We start from the raw sequence: 22,655 nt of genomic DNA on the forward strand, positions 1-22,655 counted from the left end.
GAGAGAAGGCTTTCAGCTTGACTGGGGGTGTACATTATATTGAGTAGTCTACGAATACTAAAAAAGGAGTTTTTAATAAAACCAATCTGATCTGAAGAGATTATGTTGGGTAAAAATTTTCCAATTGGTTGGCCAAAACCTTCGCTAGTATTTTGTAGTCTGAATTGAGGAGTGAAATCGGCCTGTAGGATCCACATTCCAAAGGGTTTTTGTCTTTTTTGGGAAGTAATGTTATACAAGCTTGATTTAGGCTATCAGGCAAAACACCTTTGGCAAGAGAGTCAGTATATAATGTAGCTAACACGGGGGCTAGTTTTCCAGCAAAGGCGGCATAAAACTTGTTCGGTAAGCCATCAGGGCCTGGTGATCGGCGAGACTGTAACGGTTTTATTGCCGCTATGATCTCCTGTTCTGTTTTTAGTTAAATGGCTGTTACAAACAGAATTCCCTACAGCCAGCAGTGATGACACGTGCTGGATGTGTGCAAGGTCTAGTTTGTACAAAAGCTGCACTTGTTACATTCGCTTGCATATTGTGCTGACTGTTACCATTTTACACAGATTAAAAACGACTCAAAAGACTCTATAAAGAAGTTTTACATGTTCATACTGCATTAACCTTTGATATCAGTATCATAATTTATATTTTTGTGTGAGTGGGATATTACTATTAATGTCACAAATAAAATGAGCATTTATATGAACATTTGGTGTTACATAACATAATATGAATGCTATATATATATATATATATATATATATATATATATATATATATATATATATATATATCTATCTCTCCTCATGGTTGCTGCCTTTTCATGACGCTACAGTTCATTGGCCTGTACCTTCATGTAGGCATGTACTAGGGCTGCCACAAACGATTATTTTGATAGTCGACTAGTCACCGATTATTTTTGCGATTAGTCAACTAATCAAATCCATTGGACGTAAAACGTACAGCTTATTGCACCAGCAGCATCTGCTCTTATATAACTATCATTAGCTTACAGCTGTAAGTGTTTAAGGTGCTAACTAAAAATAAAGACAAGATGATAGTTTATAAAATTGTAATGAAATTTGCAGATTGTTTCGGTGAAGTTTAATAAACTCCTTGCTATCTAAAATATAACAGGACACCGGAGTAAATTCTCGAGCATCTCACACTTCTGATAATCAGCTGTCTGCTTGATGTTTATTCAGCTGTGTAAAAACTATAACTTTAATCTCAGACAAACCAATTTACTCAGGAACAAATAAAATACTAAAAAAGCCAAACAATAACATTTTTAAGTTATCTAAGTGACTCATATATATTTAACCTGAGTAGCGAAAGACGCGATTTGCCGGGAGTCCGCTGTTCTCACGGCTCTAGTTAGCCTTGCCCCCGGCTAGCTATCGAGCTAGTGGGTAACAGACGTCTCCGAAAACGTCGGAGCGCTTTTGAAAATATGTGGTGTCCTGATAAACTGAGCAGATATTTGAGGTTTACACAGCTACATTCTCCATGAAAATATGTTAAACATTTATTTTGTGACCCAGAAAGAATAATAAGAGTAAAGTTAAAACTAACTAGCTGCCGCCATTGTTGGAAACTGAGCTGGGCTGCGCTATGAATTCTGGGACACAGCTTCTTCTTCTTCGGGGTTTAACGGCAGCTGGCATCCTTGTACATGCAGTGCTGCCATCTTCTGTTTCAGTCCGTTATTACACTCTTAAATCCTGCCACTTATTCCTGCTTTTGGGATCTTACAAAGCTTCAAACAACGCGTCGACTATTAAATTAGTAGTCGACGATTTTGATAGTCGACGTAATCGTGACTAGTCGACTAATCGTGGCAGCCCTAGCATGTACATATAATTGGTTCAAACTGGTGATAATATTGCTGACAGCACTAATTCATAACAATAGTCATCTCAAGCCACTTTGTATTGCAAGATAAAGATACTACAATATTAGAGAGAAAACTCCATCAATCATTGCCAATGGTAGAAAGAAGGATTAACCTTTGGAGAGGAAAAGTCCTCCAGCAGAATCAGGTCCGTCGTCCGACACAACTGACCCTGATTGTGGGGGACGAGAAGATAAGAAGTGTATATTATGTGGTTATGTGTGGTAGACAAAACCCAAAAGAGGACACTGGTGATAACTCACTGAAGCCATTGGTGCACATGCATCAACCTGCGTGCAGCCTGTTGCAGTCATTCCTAGTATTTGTTTAATATTCTTGGATTTTTTTATCCTACTCTTACCCGTTAACTTTTGCCAACAAACTGGCCAAATGTCTTTTTCTTCGGAACAATGGGCCATGGAGCAACAACTTCATGTCAGTCACACTGTTTGCGTTAGAGATCAGCTGATTGCCCTGAAGCTGACTGGTCTGCTGGTTTGAACACAGTGATTGTAGCTGATACCTGGATTGAAACACACCAAGCATGCAGAGATGGACAGAAGAAGAGGAAACAGACAGAGTGCAGTGAAACAGCAGAGAGTTTTGGAGAAACAGAGTCGTAAGTTTCCCCTCTATCTAATGGCAAATACAATGGAGGACAGCACTGGCCCAAAGTCAAAGGAGGCATCAGAAGTCTAGTTTAATATGCTTCACAGAGAAATTGTTGCACCAGTATATTTCAGACAGCTACATTTCCTTTGAGGGCTTTTATGCTGTTCAGGCTGCCGGAGACTGCAGCGCTAGCAGTAGGAGGAAAGCAAAGGAGACTTGCTGCTCTTGTTAATAACCGCTTATGTAACCCTGCTCACATCAACATCAAAGAGCATATTTGTTGCCAAGAGTTTGAACTGTATCCTTTGGGTACACCCCAAAAACTCTGTTTCCTTGATGTGGTCTCGCTTTTCACTTCTGTCCCACTGGAGACGGTCAGAAAATGACTACAGCAAGACAGCTCCTTAGCAAACAGAACCAGCTGTGCCACCAATCAGATTTGCATTACCCCCACATATTTTAGATACGCCGAGGGTTTCTACAGACAAAAACATTGATGTGCCACGTGCTCCCCAGTGTCACCCAGTACAGCAAACCTCTACATGGACGAAGTGGAAAGTAAAGCTCCTGGCTCTTTCAAAGGGACAACACCTAGCCACTGGTACAGATGGGTGCATGACACCTGGCTCAAAAGCAAACCAAAGAAATAAAAGCCTTCACTGTTCACAACAACTCAGTGGAAGATGCAAAAGATAATAGTTTGCCGGAAGCCCCCACACACAAACCAGCACCTCCTCTTTGACTCCCACTGACCTTTGGAACACAAACTTGGAGTCATCAGGACCTGCAACGCCAGTCAGAAAAACGTTCCCTCTAGAGAAAGAAAAGGAACACACACATGTAAAGAAAGCTCTTACAACACGTGGTTATCCCAACTGGGCCTTCATCAAATCAGTAAAGCTGCACAGAGAGAAGGTCAGATGCCAACTAGAAGGAAACAGACGGACAAATGGAACAACATCCCTTATGTAGGAGCGATTTTGAGATCTCTCCCCAGACGCCTCACTCTCTCACATCTTTCATCAAGTGATCTCAACAGGTAAGGCAAGGTCTCACAGCAGCTTCACCCAAAACCTCTGCTGATAGTGACCCATGCCTTTTTCACACCTTGGCATATGTGTTGGGATGCATGATCAATACTTGCTCAACAGCACTCCCACTAGGTTTTAAAAATGTGTGACTTTTCTAGTGTTTTCTTTTGACCAAACCAAAACAACTTGTATTTTCTGTTTTGTGGAGGAGTATTAACAAACACAGCGTCTGTACTCATTCAGAAGGATCTGCAGAATCATGTCTCATTCATGTTAAGCCAACTGTTATTATCTTGTTGTGATGGACCGAGCAGTGAAGGAAACTTAGGCACAGGTTAAAGTCCAAAAAACGATTTTTTATTTAACCCAAAAAACATAATTGGTTAACTCGTGCAAAAAGAATCAAAATCTTGGGCCCATAAAAGAGGTCAAACTAACAAAACTCTACTCAAAGTTGACAACACAACTGATAACTCAAACAAACTGACCTAACTTAACAAGACAAAGGGGAAACTTAAATAGTGGCTGATCAGCCCACAAAAACAGGAGAAGGGCTAAAACACACAAAACCTAACTAAACCAAACATAATGAACTCCAATCCCCCCCCATGGTCCCGAGTTATGGCGTGAACCAATTTGTAGCCTTCCTTTAAAGCTCGCTCCGCCCCTTTTCCACCTCTTGGCTCCTTAATCAAGGGACTGGAACAGCTGCAACTACGGTAACGCAGAAAACAAAAGATTAATCATACATAACAGTGTAAACTAAAATGTGCGCACTTATTTTAGAATGCAGCGTTATGTGGATATGTGAATGAATTCTAAACCAAAACCAGTTATTTATTGTTCTGTAAATAAATTCCTATATTTAAAGAAAGAAATGTGAATGCAATATTACTTATAAGCCTCTACACTAACATGGTGATATTACCACTGTGTGGCTGTAAGTGCAGCCATCACACACTCCCCCTCTTCAGATCTCTCCCTGGGACAGCGAGAGAGACAGTCTGCAGTGCAGTTATCCTTGCCGGGGATGTGGTTGATGGTGAACCGGAATGGCTGGATTGCAAGGTACCATCGCATGATCCTTCCATTTGTGTCCTTCATTCTCTCTATCCATTGAAGAGCCTTGTGGTCTGTTTCCAATATGAACTCCCGTCCGAGAAGATAATACCTAAAGGAGTCCAGGGTCCATTTGATGGCAAGTCCCTCCTTCTCGATGGTTGAGTATCGCACTTCCCTCGGAAACAGCTTTCGGCTGATGAAGGCCACTGGATGACGCTCTCCAGGCGGTCCCTGTAACAGAACAGCTCCCAATCCTCTCTCTGAGGCATCAGTCTGAAGAATGAAATTTCTCTCAAAATCAGGGCTGTGCAAGACTGGGCTCTTACTCAGAGATTGTCGTAGGTCCTGAAAAGCCATCTTAGCCTCCTCTGTCCAGGTGATCTTATTGGGACTTCGGGCACCAGTCAGATCCGTCAGAAGAGCTGCCCTGGTGGAGAAATGAGGGATAAACCGATGATAGAATCCTGCCATACCTAAAAATGATCTCAGCTGTTTTCTGGTCTCTGGCAAAGGACAGGATTCTATGGCGGTGACCTTATTGACTTGAGGTTTTATTACTCCATTTCTAATCACAAACCCAAGGTACTCAGTTTCAGCCTTGGCAATGGCACACTTAGCTGGATTAACAGTCAACCCTGCAGACTGAAGACGCCCCAATACCTTCTCCAGGTGTTTCAGGTGTTCTTCCCAGGTAGAACTGAAAATCACTATGTCATCAAGGTAGGCTGCAGCAAAATCAGACATGTCAGACAGTATCTGGTCCATCAGTCTCTGGAATGTTGCCGGGGCACCATGCAGTCCAAAGGGCATGGCTTTAAACTGGAACAAGCCCCACGGGGTCCGGAAAGCAGTCAGCTCTTTTGAGCGCTTAGTCAGTGGTACCTGCCAATAACCCTTGCAGAGGTCTATTGTTGTCAGGTATCTGGCCTTCCCAAGGCGCTCAACCATGTCATCAATGCGGGGAGTTGGATATGAATCAAATTGTGATATTGCATTCAGGTACCTGAAGTCTATGCAGAAACGGATACTGCCATCCTTCTTTGGCACCAGGACCACCGGGTGGCACCACTCGCTCTTCGAGGCTTCAATGATTCCTAGTGACAACATCAGGTCGATCTCCTCTTTCAACGGGATCAGTAGACGCTCAGGTATCCTGTAACTCATTCTCCTCACAGAAGCTCCATCTTTCAACACAATGTCATGTTCCACAATGTCCGTTCTACCAGGATTTTCACTGAACACCTCTAATTTACACAGGTTTCTCACCTGAGCCTGTCTTTCCTCAGGAAGATGGTTGAGATCCAGGTCCTGAGGAGTGGGTTTTGGCAGATACTGATCATCCACTTCCTCCTCTGAAACCTCCCGGATCAGAAAGACATCTGCTTTTGGTCTCTCCACCCATTCCTTAAGCAGGTTAATGTGCAGTACTGTGCTGGAGCGGGGCTGATCTGGAATAGCGACCTTATAGGTTGTTTGTCCAAGTTTCTTTTGGACCTCATATGGCCCTTGCCACTTTGCTAACAGCTTACTGTCATCACTTGGAAGAAGCACCAGCACCTTCTCACCAGGACTGAAGGATCTTTGCCGAGCTGACTGGTCGTACCAGGCCTTCTGGTGCTGCTGTGCTTCCGCTTTGTGGGCTTGGGCCAGCTCCGTCATCTTCTCCAACCGTTCCCGCATCTGGACAACATAAGAGACAACATTGACAGCCTGTGATCTTTCTTGATCACCCTCCCAAGTCTCCCTTAGAAGAGACAAGGGGCCTCGTACCTCATGGCCATACAATAGTTCGAAAGGTGAAAAACCTGTAGAAGCCTGGGGTACTTCTCTATATGCAAAGAGGAGGTAGGGCAGCCACTGATCCCAGTCTGTACCAGTTTCATTGACAAATTTTCGTAACATTTGTTTCAGGGTCTGATTGAAGCGCTCTGTTAGGCCATCTGTCTGAGGGTGGTATGGCGTTGTCCTCAGGCTCTTAATCCCAAGGAGCTGGTACACCTGTTTCAACAAAGTGGACATAAAGTTAGTGCCACGGTCAGTAAGAATCTCACGAGGAAAACCAACCCTTGAGAAGAACTGTATGAGACAGAGGGCGACTGCTTTGGCTTTTATTGATCTCAAAGGAAAGACCTCTGGATACTTTGTAGCGTAATCTGTCACAACCAGCATGTAACGGTTGCCTGCCTTGCTTCTTTCTAGAGGACCAACAATGTCCATTCCTAGCAGTTCAAATGGAGTGCTGATAATTGGTAGAGACTGGAGAGGAGCTCTGGAGGGGATTTTAAGAGAAGACTTCTGGCACTGAGGGCAGCTTTTACAGAACAGTGTCACATCCGAGCGCACACCAGGCCAATGAAAATATTTTCTAATGCGGGCCATGGTTTTGTGCTTTCCCAAGTGGCCAGCCCATGGAATGGAGTGTCCCAAGGAGAGCACCACCTTCTGGACTGCTGTAGGAACCACCAACTGCAATGCTGAACCCTGCTGACGATACAGAATGCCATCTTTCAGGAGAAACTCCCCCTTGCTGTTCAATTCTTGCTCAGTCCCTTGGCTCCTCTCTGCAGCTTTCTGGAACAAAGATGTTAGAGATGGATCGTCATGTTGCATTTCAATAATATTAACAGGGATTTTGAAACCCAAAGGTAACTCCGGCTCTGTGCTAGGACCTTCTCGAACAGCAGTATGTAGAAACTTCTCTTGCCTTCTCTGTCCACGTGACTTACGAGACTTCCCGGGTGCAGTCTCTATGTCCGCATCATAGAAGGGCAAGGCACGGAGTGGGTGTAGGGACTCCTCTTTCTTCTTAGCTTGAGCTCTTGTTACTGCAACATTGCATGTATGACTAGGATTCAGCAAGTCAAACAACACAGGCAGATCTCGACCCAGCACTACTGGAAATGGCAGATTCTCTGCAACACCAATATTTAGAATATACGTTTGTCCTTGTACGTTGATGTACAGATCTGCTGTTGGATATGATCTCTCATCTCCATGAATGCAGCGAACAGGGATTGTCTCCACATTAACTTTATTTGCGGGTACAAAGCCTCGGTGCACAAGAGTCTGAGTACTTCCTGAGTCAACAAGGGCCTTTAATGGTTTCCCATCAACCTCAACTAAGGTCATTTTGAAACCATTCTCAAACTCCACTTTAGGCTCCACACTTTGTCGGGGCACAAAACACATCTGCGTTATTTTTGTAGCATTCTTTGGGCACATAGGTTTTGTGTGGCCCTCCATCCCACACAAATAACAAATCACAGTCTTGGGTGGAGGTCTTGACGGCATATTGACAGACTGGCTCTTTGGAGGCTTACTCACCCCTGCTTTCTGGTAGTGAGGGACAGATTTTGAACCATCTCTCATTTTCCATGCTGTGTGGCTCCATGGCTATCCTTTTCTCCGTGCTGCCACAAACACATCAGCTAGCTCTGCAGCCGCCGCTGCAGAGTTTGGATTGTGTTCTTTAATCCATATCTGTAACTCAGGAGACAGCATTCTCAAGTATTGTTCTAAAATTAATATTTCACTAACCTCATGCACCGTTTTTCCTTTTGGCTTCACCCACTTCTCATATAACTCTTTCAATCTTGCATATAGTTCTTTTGGATTCTCATCAGGTTTTACCTCCAGTGAACAGAATCTCAGTCTATATGTCTCAGGATTAATGTCATATTTTTGAAGGATAGCTGCTTTCACTTTGTCATAGTCTAGAGAGTCATCCATATCCATATGAACATACGCACCTCTTGCTTTGCCAGTGAGTAAAGGAATCAGATGAAAAACCCAGTCCATTTTTTGCCACCGGCAAACTACAGCCATGCGTTCAAATGTTGTTAAAAAAAATGTTCAATATCATCCTCCTCTGTCAATTTTTCCAGCCTGGGTTCATAAAAGCGAGACTGACCTGACTGAGGATGTATTTGCTCATTACTGGAGCCAGCACAGGGAGGATCCTCCTCTTCAAAGGACTCTACCTCTGGTTGTTCAGGTTCCTCCATTTGAGGCTCAGGGACCGGGGAGGTACGAGCTTGCACTTCTACCTGCAACAGCTGAAACTGATGTTGCAGGGCTCTAAAGCGCTGTTCCTGGCGGGTAAACTCCTCCCTTCTTCTTGCTTCCTGGGCCTCCTGCTGACCCATATGAGAACGAAGCATGGAAATCAGTTCTGACATTGTCGGCTCCTTACCTTGGCTCTCAGTACTATCCACCCCTCCAGAGGCTCCATTTTCCTCTCCTCCTTCTACTTGCTCTACAACTCCAACTGGCTGGTTTTGACAATCTCCTTTTGCTCCTCTGCCACTCCTTCCCATTCTGTGCATGGCTTGATGAGTGAAGAGGGGAAAAAAAGAGAAAAAAAAATCCTGTGCCTTCAACTGCTGATCCCACTCCTGACACCACTTGTGATGGACCGAGCAGTGAAGGAAACTTAGGCACAGGTTAAAGTCCAAAAAACGATTTTTTATTTAACCCAAAAAACATAATTGGTTAACTCATGCAAAAAGAATCAAAATCTTGGGCCCATAAAAGAGGTCAAACTAACAAAACTCTACTAAAAGTTGACAACACAACTGATAACTCAAACAAACTGACCTAACTTAATGAGACAAAGGGGAAACTTAAATAGTGGCTGATCAGCCCACAAAAACAGGAGAAGGGCTAAAACACACAAAACCTAACTAAACCAAACATAATGAACTCCAATTCCCCCCCATGGTCCCGAGTTATGGCGTGAACCAATTTGTAGCCTTCCTTTAAAGCTCGCTCCGCCCCTTTTCCACCTCTTGGCTCCTTAATCAAGGGACTGGAACAGCTGCAACTAAGGTAACTCAGAAAACAAAAGATTAATCATACATAACAGTGTAAACTAAAATGTGCGCACTTATTTTAGAATGCAGCGTTATGTGGATATGTGAATGAATTCTAAACCAAAACCAGTTATTTATTGTTCTGTAAATAAATTCCTATATTTAAAGAAAGAAATGTGAATGCAATATTACTTATAAGCCTCTACACTAACATGGTGATATTACCACTGTGTGGCTGTAAGTGCAGCCATCACACTTGTCCACATTCATAATGAGAGGGCACAGCTGACTCACAGGGAGAGCGTCAGACAGCTGTGGAAGCTGCAGAGTCATAATCGCCGTTATGATATTCCTGGAAACATCAGACACAAGCCTGGGCTGCCTTTCGTTACCAGCAGAGTTATCTGACAGAGTTTTTCAAATGAATGCTTGCTGATGTTTTAGAAATAAACAACAAATACTACAACTAAGATGTTAAACATTAGTCTATAGTCCCTAAAAAGAGAAATAATTCTTTGTAATTCATTAACATTCCTCATCTTGTGGCAGATGTGACATATTGGCACAAAGACAACAGCTGTCACAGTCCAGCTGATTCAGATTCTTGGGTCAAGATTAAGCTCCAAACCTTCCTTTGCAATAACGTTTGCAGCTATGATACTACTGGTTTTATCTGTGCAATCTTGTCATTTATTTTTACTTGTTCTTTGTGTCTCTCTTTCTGTCTTCTCTTTGAAAGCTGGATGCCTCTCTGAGCCTGACTCTACCTGTGGTCTCTTCAGTTAAAGGAAATGCTGCTATTGCTCATTGTGTCATTATTGGGATCATTTCTTTGGTTTATGTAAAGTGTACCTTATAATAATAAAGCATTGTGAGATGACTGCCTTTGTCAACTAGTACTACATAGTATTTTTTTTAACTGTCAGTATATAAACAGAATAATTATATGAAATAAATACAAGCAGATCAACAAAATAAAGAAAAACTGAGTAATTTTCTGGAGGTTGTGTAACAACAATTTCATGTTTGTACACATTTGGATCCCTGTGTTTACAGCCAAAGCACCTCTGAGTCTCTCCTGAGTAAACTGCAGCTGTTCTGCTGCATCCTTCAAAGGCTTTTCTGGAGACACAGCTTTATTATTTCTGCCACATCAGTCAAACTTAGACACGAGAGCCTACGAGCTCACAGACCGAGTGCAGCGAGGCTTCTTTATGAAACTGCATGTCAGGCAACACTTGTTCATCTGTGCTGGAGGACTGGAGATTTTTCTAGTGATACTGTCACTGACCACAAGCTCCTCTGTCATTGACCCTCAGCGGTCTGTGTGGACATATCAAATCGGTGTCAAATATCTCAAATTACTCACATATTTAGCTAAATAAAGGCTCTTTGATGGCTTTCTGGGGCCCCTGTGAGGTAATGGCATTTGGCACTGGATTGTGGGGCCCAGCACGACTTCAAGCTGACAGGCAGTATTACATCTTCACTTGTCACCACAGCTAATAATGTAAATACTTCCCCTTCTAAATGGGGACTCTGTAGTTCACAGTACAGGGACGTTGGCTTTTTCTTGCCTTAAACCTCGTGTCAGTTCACAAATATTTGCTTTGTGTTGACTTGGTTGGCTATTCTCTCTGTTCCTCTGTGTGTTATTAAATACGAACCCCACGGATGCCTCAGGACTCCAGAGCTGGAGACATTCCTGAGTGCATTGCTGTCATATTTTGAACAGTAACATCGTAGCTCTTATCTTTGACTGCATATCTGATGTGTTGTATTAATATCCAATGCATACCTCACCAGCACTCGTGTGAAATGTAATTAGGAGTAGTGGATACTGGGTAACTGTAGTGGAGCCTTTAAATATGAACAATATTCCAAAGCTGAAATGGCTGAAGTGTTTGTTACAGCAGTGTAACAATAATGAAATACCTTCAGAGGGACACAACTGTGCATGGCTTCATCACAAGAGTAAGTCTAAAACTAACACAAAAAAAGCACGCTTCAGTCTGCAGTTCCTCCCCTAGAGCTTTGAAAGATATACTGCAGAGAGGTGAGGCCAAGGCACTGTCTGTGTGCTCAGGAGTGTTGGCAGGAAAGGCAGAGTACGTGATGTTGTAGCGCCTTCCTCTCTATCACGGTGCTCAGCATACACATCTGGTGTCTCATTCCTTTCTAGTAGTGTCATGTTGAGAAAGTATTCTGGGTGGAGCACAGATAATGGAAATCTTACAAATGAGGACCAGAGCAGATTTCAATTTCCATGGAAATGTTTGATGTTATTTTTCTTAATAAATTCATAAAAAGAAAATCATCACTGAAGAAGAAACACCCAGTGCATCATGGGAATCCCCCGGCAGCCTACGCCTATTGCAGCATAACTAAGGGAGGATTCAGGGTCACCTGGTCCAGCCCTAACTATATGCTTTAGCAAAAAGGAAAGTTTGAAGCCTAATCTTAAAAGTAGAGATAGTGTCTGTCTCCTGAATCCAAACTGGAAGCTGGTTCCACAGAAGAGGGGCCTGAAAACTGAAGGCTCTGCCTCCCATTCTACTTTTAAATACTCTAGGAACAACAAGTAGGCCTGCAGAGCGAGAGCCAAGTGCTCTAATAGGGTGATATGGTACTACAAGGTCATTAAGATAAGATGGGGCCTGATTATTTAAGACCTTGCGTGTGAGGAGCAGGATTTTGAATTCTGGATTTAACAGGAAGCCAATGAAGGGAGGCCAAACAGGAGAAATCTGCTCTCTCTACATATTTGTTTAATATGTGCGTTGAAAGACATTCATCCATCCATCTTCATCCGCTATATCCGGGGTTCGGGTCGCAGGGGCGTTCCCAGGCCAGCCGAGAGATATAATCTCTCCAGCGTGTCCTGGGTCTGCCCCGGGGCCTCCTCCCGGTGGGACATGCCCGGAACACCTCACCCAGGGGGCATCCTTGTCAGATGCCCGAACCACCTCAGCTGGCTCCTTTCGATGTGGAGCAGCAGCTGCTCTACTCTGAGCCCCTCCCGGATGGCCGAACTTCTCACCCTATCTCTGAGGGAGAGGCCAGCCACCCTTCGGAGGAAGCTTGCTTGTATTCGTGATCTCGTTCTTTCGGTCACTACCCACATCTCGTGGCCATGGTTAGGGACGCTTTTACACTCAGCTGCCTCTTCACCATGATGGACCGGTGCAGCGTCCACATTGAAGGACATGTCCTGGTCAAAAATGACTCCAAGGTTCCTCACAGCGTTACTGGAGGCCAAGGTAATGCCATCCAGAGTAAGAATCTGCTTAGGTACCATATTTCTAAGATTTTCAGGGCCGAGTACAATAACCTCAGTTTGATCTGAATTAAGAAGCAGAAAGTTAGCGGCCATCCAGGTCTTTATGTCTTTAAGACATTCCTGCAGTTTAACTCATTGGTGTGTGTTATCTGGCTTCATGGACAGATAGAGCTGGGTGTCATCTGCTTTGAATGTTTAGAGATCAGCTGTGATCAATGTGAAAATGTGTGCTACACATTTGAAAGATATTGCCAAAAGGAAGCATGTGTAATATAAACAGAACTGGTCCTAGCGTTTATCATTCAATGATGGCAAAATGCCCTCTGCACACGGTAGAGCTTTGATAGCATGTTATAGCATATAAGAATATGATATAGTCTACAGGTGAGAAATCAGATATGAAGGACTCTTTCATCCTCGAGACATTAATGCCAGTCCTGTGCATCACTCCTTATCATAGTGACAGGTGCCATCGTTTCTACTTTCAGACCTCCCTTTACATGATCCCGACAGTAAAAAGAAAGACAGTATTATACCACAGATATGCCAAATAAAAGTATGAAACGGTCAGCTCAGATGTTCATGGTTTCTTTCTAAAAGGAAGGCTCCATTCATCTTTCTCCTAACTCTAGTTTGGATTGTGGGATTCCTGATCTGAGCTTCCAATGTTCATTTTATTTAGTTTTCCAAACTTGCAGTAGTTCTTTTATCAGACATGTAGTATCTTTATGTAATCCAGTCTTGGTATACTTTCCACGTGAGACTCACGAGATCAGATCTGAAACAAGGAAGTGCATCACTGTGTGTGTGTGTGTGTGTGTGTTTAAATGGGGAAATCCCCTTAAGTCTTCCCAGCTCAGCGGTCTGGGCAAGGCCATAGATAAGATCAGTGCCAGCCCTGATAATGTTTACTGTCCCATCAAGAAAACCCCCAACCCCAATTACTGACTTCCCCTGAGGAAGTGAGAGCCATCTCCTGGACTGAATACCCATCCTTATCTTAATTAGCCACCAAAAATGACCAAACCTGCTGGAATTAATGTTCTCCTTTAAGTTGTAATATCTCTGATATTCATTGTGTTTTAATCATCGTTCCATGGTCATGTTTAGAGTTTAGTGCCATGCAGCATGAAGCACCGCCTTTGTCAGTAATAACTTCGTTCACTCCATTTGTGGCCCGTTCGTCTTTACCGTGTTGCTTTGGTTCATTGAGGTTTGCAGAAATTCATTTATGAACGACTCTCTTAATCATCTGAGTCAGGCTGAGGTCTGAACTTTGACCCTTCAGTCCTTTTGTTTTTCAGTCATTGTGTCAAAGATTTGCTGCTGTGATCGGATAAATGTCCTCTGGAATATTTTGGTATAGAGAGGAGTTTGTGATCAGTCAGTCTATAAGGTCCTGTGGCTGCAAAATAACACTCGTCCATAACCTCCTGACAGGATGCAAGATGAATGAGGTGCTGATGTGCTATGGCCACATGCTGTGTGTTAGGGCCAACTGTGTTCTCTTTGGTCTGTCTAAAGGGTAATGAAGACATTTGATTTGCTCAGATGCTGGTTTTTAAAGTCAGACTGTACTGTCGTGTTCTTTTAAGAGAGAAGAGACTTTCTCCAACAAGCCTTCAAAACAAACCGTACTTGTTCAGTCTCGCTCTGCTAGCAGGGTCTGATCTTGGGGCAGATGTGTCAGAACGTCCTGGGAGGATTGTGGGATTGCACTAACACACAAGCAACCAGCGAGACTTCTGTTGTAAGGGGGCCTCGTGCTGAAGATCAAAAGGTCGAGTACGTTGGATTTGGATGGGTGTTGCTGGTGCCGTGGATAAACGTGTTGCTTCACAGCAAAATGTTTCATGATTCAAATCTGAGGCACGTCCGTGTGGAGTTCGTATGCTTTCCTTGTGCCTGTGTCAGTTTCTCCTGAGTAATCCAATCTCCACCCACAGTCCAAGCATATAAATGACAATGAAAATTTGCCATCGATGTTAAGAAAATAAAGTATTTCAAGTGTATAATTAAAATATAAATGTTTAGTTATAATGCAGTTTGTAGCCTAAAGCATTTTGAATGTTCAGCAAGACTAGCAAAGTGTCCCAGTACATTAGCACCACCTGGTGACGCCTTGCACCTCGCTCATCTGTTTAAACCGGCTGCCCTCAGGTCAGTGCTGACAACATATACACAGGAGGAGAGTGGGCGCACCTGAGAACACAGCTAAACAGAATCAAACTGATGAGACAGGAGAAGCAAAACTGAACATTATATACACGAGACAGGAGGCGATCAAAATAAAATGTAAACTTGACAAAACTGGGAAGCCCATGGAGGCAGAACACAGAGAGATGAGACAGAGGACACGAGATACGACTGGTGAGACTGAGGCGAGGACGCTGGAGAAAAAGCATGGTGACAAGACCAGGACAGACTGGACACAAAAGGGGAAATAACAAATAAAACAAAGCCAAAGAATCAAGAACTACAAATAACAAACTCAGAGGTGCTACAACATAACAGACACAGGAACTAAAACATAAATTAAAAAGTCCAGAACAAAACTGAAAATACTTGATCAAAGATCCAGGACCGTGACACTATCCATCTATTCTCTAAACTGGAATATCAGGAGGCAAAAACAGGATCTGCAACCTGTGCACAGTCATTTTCAACGTTAATGTAGATTTTTTAACTTAAATATTAACACATTATTAATGTATTTACTGCAATTGTAAAAATTCTCAGTCTCAATACAATCGTTTCTGTAAAGCATCAGAGGAAACGAGTGATGTCAGTCCCTAAACCTGTTTGGCCATTGTTTCCACCACAGCCACTGTGGAGCAGCGTTTCAGTGTCAGCTGCATGGGAAACACTGGGCCTGAGCTCACATCCTGCTTTTGTTGGTACACTTACAGGAATGTTTGTGGTTGGATAAATATTTGCTCAAAGTTTCCTCTTATTAAAATATGGATTTTACCACATAAACCAACATTTTGAATATGCCTTTGCAAAGAGATGCTAGCATCTTGTGTCAGGAACTGAGGGTGTGACCTTTCCTGTACATTTAAGGTTGGAAAACAGACTTGGAAACCCTTGATGAGACATTTTGTCTGAACTGTATTGCAGCAACTAAACTGCGGCTGTAAGGAAGCTTCAGTTTTTCCACATTTTAAATAAATGCACAGAAATGTTGATGAGCTGGCGACTGAGCGTGGGATCTTGAAAGCCTGGAAGTTGAAATGAAACAAACAATCAGCTTTGGTGTTCATGTAACAGGGGAGTGAGAGGGTGAGAATGAAACTGTGAGCGACAGAGTCAAACTGAGGTATCCTACGAAAGGCAACACGTCAGGAGCAGAGCAGCCTTTAGTGAAGCTTCACTGCAGACACGGAGAGATGCATTTGCACTTTCTGACACTAAATGTATGCAAACTTTAGGGAACAGCTGGTGCAACAGAGAGAATGACACTGAGTGATTTTGTGGCTATGAGGCAGTTTTTCCAGAGGGAGCATTTCATACACAGCTGTTGGAGGCTATGCCTTAAAACATCAGACTGTAGCTCAGATGGTAGAGCACCACCTAATCGGCAGGGTGGTGGTTCAATCCCAGCCTGCATGCCAAATATCCTTGGACAAGCTGCTCTCAGATGCATCCACCAGAGAATGAATGTTTGAAAGTTACACAGAAAAAGATGTGATTGAGGCAAGTTGTGGAAAGTGCTTTTAGAGTTCGGCTAGAGTAGAAAAGTCTGTCCATGAGTTTACTGAAGTATCAAAATCACCTAAAATGTGCAGAACACAGGGTACTTTATTCAGTGGGATCCAGCAGGGCTTTTTCAGACTAGTTTAAAAATGAGTGGACTGCTTTTACACCTGAATGTTAATCTAACTGCAAAACATGTCCCTTTTTTTGAATGCGTCAGTGATATCAGCTCTGGTGCCTTGATCATCCTAATGGCACAGTGAGGGGAGAATGGTTTGATAACAACATCATCATGTTGTTGATGCTAGGAACTGGACCCAGAAACATCCTTATCAGCCTTGTTCTTACACAAACTCTTCCCATGGTTTCTGAAATCTCTCAATGTGAAGTGTGAAGCTTGGTGGGAGGTCACCAGGTAAAACCAGGTGAGAAAAGCAACCTGCAGGTCCAGCAGCACTGGGTGCAAGCTTATCACTCTCCTCACATACACTTCAACCTAGTTTTTCGACCCCCTGCTGCCAAGTTTAATTAATGTGTAGAAGGAGCAAGCACACACTAACAGTCACAGCAGGTGGGCAACAAAACGATTAGACTAAAGTAATGATGTCAGTGTTGAGTCTGACACTATCTGCTCTGGTTTAATAAAAAGGTCAGGATTTGAGACACTGTTAACCAAAACTTTCCATCATAATCATAACAAAAGCACTTTTCTTGCATAAACTAGACTAAATGATAGGCCTGGGTTTTATCTGTGGTGACATTCTTCATTAATAAAACTGAATAATGAACAAATAAACCCAGCCAGTAATTATGGTTATTACACTACAGCAGTCCTGGAGAAAAAATAGAAGCATTGTTTAGGATAATAATGGCGTAATTATCATAACTATCTTAACCCATATGCCTTCTGCTTGTACAGGCGCAGCAAGTGAGTCCCAGCCCGCTATCTTCAGGACTCGGTTACCTGGAGCACATCTGTCAACTCGTTGAGAAGATCAGCCAGATGCAGGAGACTAACCTCCAGCTGCAGAGGCAGATCTGCAGTCTGCAAAAGGAATGCAGGATGAGAAAGGCCAAAGAGGTGTGTGAACGCTCTTATTTCAACTCATGCAATAAAGTCGAGACCTAAACGTGAGGATTTCTGCTAGCTGCAGCTTTGTCCGACGACCTTTAAGAGTCTTTGTCTGCAACTGGGGGTGTGGAGATTGAAAAGCATGTCTCATTGGTCTATATGGTGCTTTCCTACTAGGTTTGAGCACTCAAAGCACTTTTCCTTCACATTCCAAGCTTAAGCACTTTGAACCTGATCTCAGAGTCCAGCGGAGGCGTCAGAGGAAACTAAGGTTTCAGTATCTTGCACAATGATATTTGGAGATGCACGCTGGAGGAACAAGGGAATGAACCACTGGCCTTTTATAGACAACCAACTGCCTCTACCTCCTGTCTTTATGCTTAAATACATTTTTGTTTTAAATATTATGAGCAGTGCTATTACTGTAGGGTCTTTACCTTACAGTGTCATACCTCGAGGTGGCTGTTGTGATGTGGTGCCATGTAAATAAAACTGAAGTATACTGAAAAGCAGCACAGAACTTGAGAACAGAAAGGCAGAGCGCGTTAACAGTGCTGAACGACCAGGTCAACCTCCAGCCACACTCACAGCTGTTTAAACTGACATAGCAATTCTGTATTTTATAACCAATACATTTAATATGGACAGCACAGTGGTTAGTGCTGTCGCTTCACTCCAAGAAGGTCCTGTGTTTGACTTCACCATCAGGCCGGTGAACGAGCTTTCTGTGTGGAGCTTGGTGTCAGTCTCTCTGTGTTAGCCCTGCATCACATTGGAGACCTGTCCAGGGCGTACACTGGCTTCAGCCCGCCGTGACCCTGACAAAAACAACACTAAAGACACAGAGTAATCCTGACTGGAATATCGCCTGTGGTCTCTGAATGGACCGTCATGTACAGCTCTGTGTATGAGTGACAGCCCTGGTGCATCGTGTACAGCAGGGGTGGCAGGAAGAGCACCAGCAGAAAGCATTCACCATCTACAGTAACACTGTGTAGGATGTAGCGCACCCGAGCAAGTGTGTGTGTTAAGAAAATGACATGAACATCGATACTGTTAACAAATGAGAAGCTGAAAGGTAGAAGGACAGATTCAAAGGACGCACAACAGAGGCTCATTATCACATTAAGACTGTGACGGTTTATGGTCAACAACAGTCACCTCAAAACATTTTTATTGTAATGTAAAGTCCCTACAAACGACTCCCTATGAACACTGAACTTGGCGACTGAGGGAAAGAAAAACTCCCTTTTAACAGGAAGAAACCTCCAGCAGAACCCGGCTCAGTGAGGGGCGGGGCCATCTGCTGCTACAGGCTGCTGGTGAGGGGAGGACGACATGACAAAAGACTCTCTGTGGAAAACAGCCAGAGATTAATAATGATTGAATGCAGAGTGGTGTATAAACAGATAATGAGTGGAAGAAGCACTCAGTACAGCAGCAAAGACTATTGTAGTGTAACTACGGGAGAATTCACCAACAAGTAAGTGTGAGAGTGATATGGTACTACGAGGTCATTAAGATATCACACATGCACTTTCTTCTTTCTTTGTAAGACCAAGCTAACAGTCACACTCCCAGGGATGCATCAGAGAGTAACTTGGGTTACTGTCATGCTCAAGAACACTTGGCAGGCCGACTGGAGCAGACAGGGGTTGAATTGTGTTCTACCACCTGAGCTACAGCCAACAGAGGTGTGGCTACAGTGGTGAAGAGAAGCCTGGGATTGTTCTTATTTTCTGCGATGAATAGTAAGATGTTGTAGCTTTACAGATGGCGTATTTATAGAGCAGCAAACGGGCTCTCCAGACTAAATGGTTAAATTAGTGAGACAGCATTTCCTTTCCAGCTTACAAGTGATATCACCTCTCAGAGTGTCTGACTTTTTAAACTAAAACGTAAGTAACGACACACTGCAGGCTTGTTTTGGTTATACCTAGCAAACTCAGAGATTTAATGGGAACAAAAGATGGCAGCACAAACCCAGCTAGCTCAGTCGGTAGAGCGTGAGACTCTTAAGCTCAGGATCGTGGGTTCGAGCCCCACGTTGGGCGATGTAGCTCAGCAACAATAGTCCCGGTCCCTAAGACCATCATTGTCCTTAATGACTACAGACCTATTGTGAAGTGCTTTGAGAAGCTGATCCTAAAGTGCATAAAGAACTGCCCGCTTCACCTGGAGAATGCTGGGACTTCAGTAAAGATGCTCTTTGTTGATTTCAGCTTAACTTTTAACACCATCTTTCCAGACATTCTTATAGCCAAGCTGGTAAACTCAGACTTCCGCCTCCGCTACATGCACATGGATGAAAAACTTTCTCACTGACCGAACACAATCAGTCAAGGTTGGCACCCAGAGATCACTCAGCACTGGCTCACCACAGGGATGTGTGCCGAGTCTTCTCCTATACACCATCGACACCAGTGACTGCACCCCTCGCATCCCTGCATCATCATCACCAAATTTGCAGATTTGGTGATGATGGGACACCAACGATGGCGACACCGCCTACAGAGATGAGGTCTAGCATCTGACAGAATGGTGTGACTACAATAAGTAGTGATTGAATGAAGCCAGTTGTATAAAATGCTCTGAATGTTCAGGTAGAGCAGAAAAGTGCTGAGACCCAGTTCATTTACCTCACACATCCCAAGGTGGGAAAAGACTGGGAAGGTAAGTGGTAACTAAAACGAATGAGCGGCAGGAATAGTTTGCAATTACATGAATTAACACGCAACTCTGTCTGGGTCTACGGTTGATTAATAAACTGGAGTGAAACATTGCTCCTCCTCCTGGGCCTGTGGGGAGGTCGAGACAGAGCTTTGTCTGTCGTAGATCGTGGTACTGTTCAGGAACAGATGAAGGATCCGGTGCGGGTATATGTTCTGGTTGTGATCTGTTAGAGGCTGTGGGTAAGGCTGATTGAAAGCAGCAAGGCAGAACAGACTCAAACCCTCTGCTCTGTTACTGGCCCAGTCAATGTGGGAGTTGTGTTTCTGCAGCCAGAATTAATGGAGCGTCTGGAGACGTGAAAAAGCCGAGGGTCTCCCTAACTAATCAAACAGGCTCAGGCTGGTGAGTGATCATAGCTTCATCACATGAAGCCAACTGATTATTTAATGCTTGAAAACAAATTTCACACACAGTGTTTTCCACCCAGCCGGTCTCAGCAACCACAGGTCGAAATATCCACTGTGGATATGAAATACGCCTCAGCCCATGCCTGCACGCGTCCTCTCAGCACGCCTACGGCATACGAGAGTTTAGTGGCATCATCGTGGGAAGAGAGCGCTGAGCGGCTGAAAGCGAGCAGGTGGAAGGAACCCCCCCAAAATGCCACCACCACCACCACCACCACTCCCCAGGAAAGGACTCAGGTGAAACAGCATCGTGGGACACTGCAACTGAGATCGCAGGATGAGGCTGCGTGACTGCTTCATTGCTGACTGTGTGATTCCGTGTCACCAGTGGGGGCCATCTGAGTGGGAGCTGAGGCTAAACTAGAACAAATCTCAGGAATAACTCGAAGCATTTCCTCTTGTTTGTAAGTGAAGTTCTGCCTTTGTTCACCCAAGAGATGCAGTGCACTAAATATTTCATTAAACACAGGAGACTTAACATGTAATCATGGGGAGCAAAGGTCTATTTTTGGACACCACTCAGACAGCAATTCAAGAAGAACATATAGCTAACATGTCAGTCCTGGTCTGACTATGGAGGAGAGGAAACTAGATTAACTAAACAATGCTCACAAAGGGCACCAGCTCAGTTTGGTGGGTGAGCAGGCGCCATATTCAAGAGGAATGGCCTGTATTTGTAGAGCGCTTTACACATCCAGTCAGCCACAGCCACCCTGGGGCGCACTGACAGAGGCGAGGCTGCCGGACACTGGCGCCACCGGCCCCTCTGACCACCACCAGCTAACGGGTGAAGTGTCTCGCCCAAGGACACAACGACCAAGTCTGTCCAAGCCGGGGCTCGAACTGGCAACCTTCCGATTACAAGATGAACTCCCAACTCTTGACCTTTGGCCTTTGCTGCTCTCTCTCACCTCTGTAATGTCTGTCCAACAAAGACAAAATCCTCAAAAATAATGTTAAAAGAAACCATTAATCGTACAAGTGCTGTGCCTGTTCTTTGGTCCCACGATGCACATTAGCAACAACATTCAAATTACACATCCTACTGTATCATCATATATGATCTGCATTACGTGGAGTAAAATTCTAAAACATCATTTTTATTTAAAACCACGTTCAAAATCAGTTTTTCAGCTGTTGATCACTTTCTTTTGAAATGAAAATTTCATGACACATTTTCTTCTTCTCTGCTTTTTCCAGGACTTCTTCAAAGACTACTGCAGCTGTGGTGCAGCCAGTTTAGCCTTCCAGGATTTCCAGAAAACGCAATCCAGAGATGAGTTTTCATCGCCCAGTGGAACTCTCTCAGACCTGTCAGCCGTTCCAGAGGTCACACAGCACCCACTCATATCGACCGGTGGAGGTAATAGAGCACCTGGAGAAAACACACAAAAGCACCCGCAATCTCTACAAGGCTGCTAGATTCAATCCCAGTATCTTCTTGTAGTGAATAAATAGTGATTCATGAGAGGACTACCTGACATTTATTCCACAACATCTTGTGCAGTAACAGTGATTATGTTTGTAACTAATATACAAAACATCGCACTGATGTAAATCCATAAAATCCTAAATCTGATAAAACAGGCATAAACAAACATTGGTACAGAGTGCTGGAGTTACATCACAACTTCACCATCAAGTATCATTGAACACGTTTGCAAACTTCATGTAATTTTGCACATGTAGTTGTAAATGTACATAACATGCTGACAGCACAGCATGCTGGGAAATCTTTCACGGTGCAGCGGTTAAAATCTCACCACTAAACGTAGACTGTAGACTGTGGCCTGCCTGTGTTTCTACTCGTGTTTGTGGGAAATATTTTCTAACACTAGACTTTTACATATTTCAATAGTAGAAACACAAACTAATAAATCAGGAATAAAAAAACTGATGTGTCAATTAAAGATTTTGCAGTATTTTATGTTTTTAACCTGAGGCATCTCAAAAAAGTCTGGCTGCTGTTCATCAGGTACCATATCACCCTATTAGAGCGCTTCGCTCTCGCTCTGCAGGCCTACTTGTTGTTCCTAGAGTATTTAAAAGTAGAATGGGAG

The 22,655-nt window shown here is 43.6% G+C and overlaps 1 protein-coding gene across 2 annotated transcripts in view; it reads left to right on the top strand.

Moving 5' to 3' along the window:
* LOC146561782 (uncharacterized) overlaps positions 1-22,655 on the top strand; it is a 39,153-nt gene that overhangs the window by 11,832 nt on the left and 4,666 nt on the right. For both annotated transcript variants that reach the window (XM_085243090.1, XM_085243091.1), the window contains 2 exons: positions 17,303-17,464; positions 21,796-21,958. In XM_085243090.1, coding sequence (XP_085099216.1) covers positions 17,303-17,464; positions 21,796-21,958 — 325 coding nt within the window. The remainder of the gene's footprint in view (positions 1-17,302; positions 17,465-21,795; positions 21,959-22,655) is intronic.

This window comes from Mchenga conophoros, linkage group LG13, assembly GCF_057382185.1.
Source record: "Mchenga conophoros isolate Kocher_MC1m ecotype Shallow Benthic linkage group LG13, M_conophoros_male_GT1.1, whole genome shotgun sequence".
Lineage (NCBI taxonomy): Eukaryota > Metazoa > Chordata > Actinopteri > Cichliformes > Cichlidae > Mchenga > Mchenga conophoros.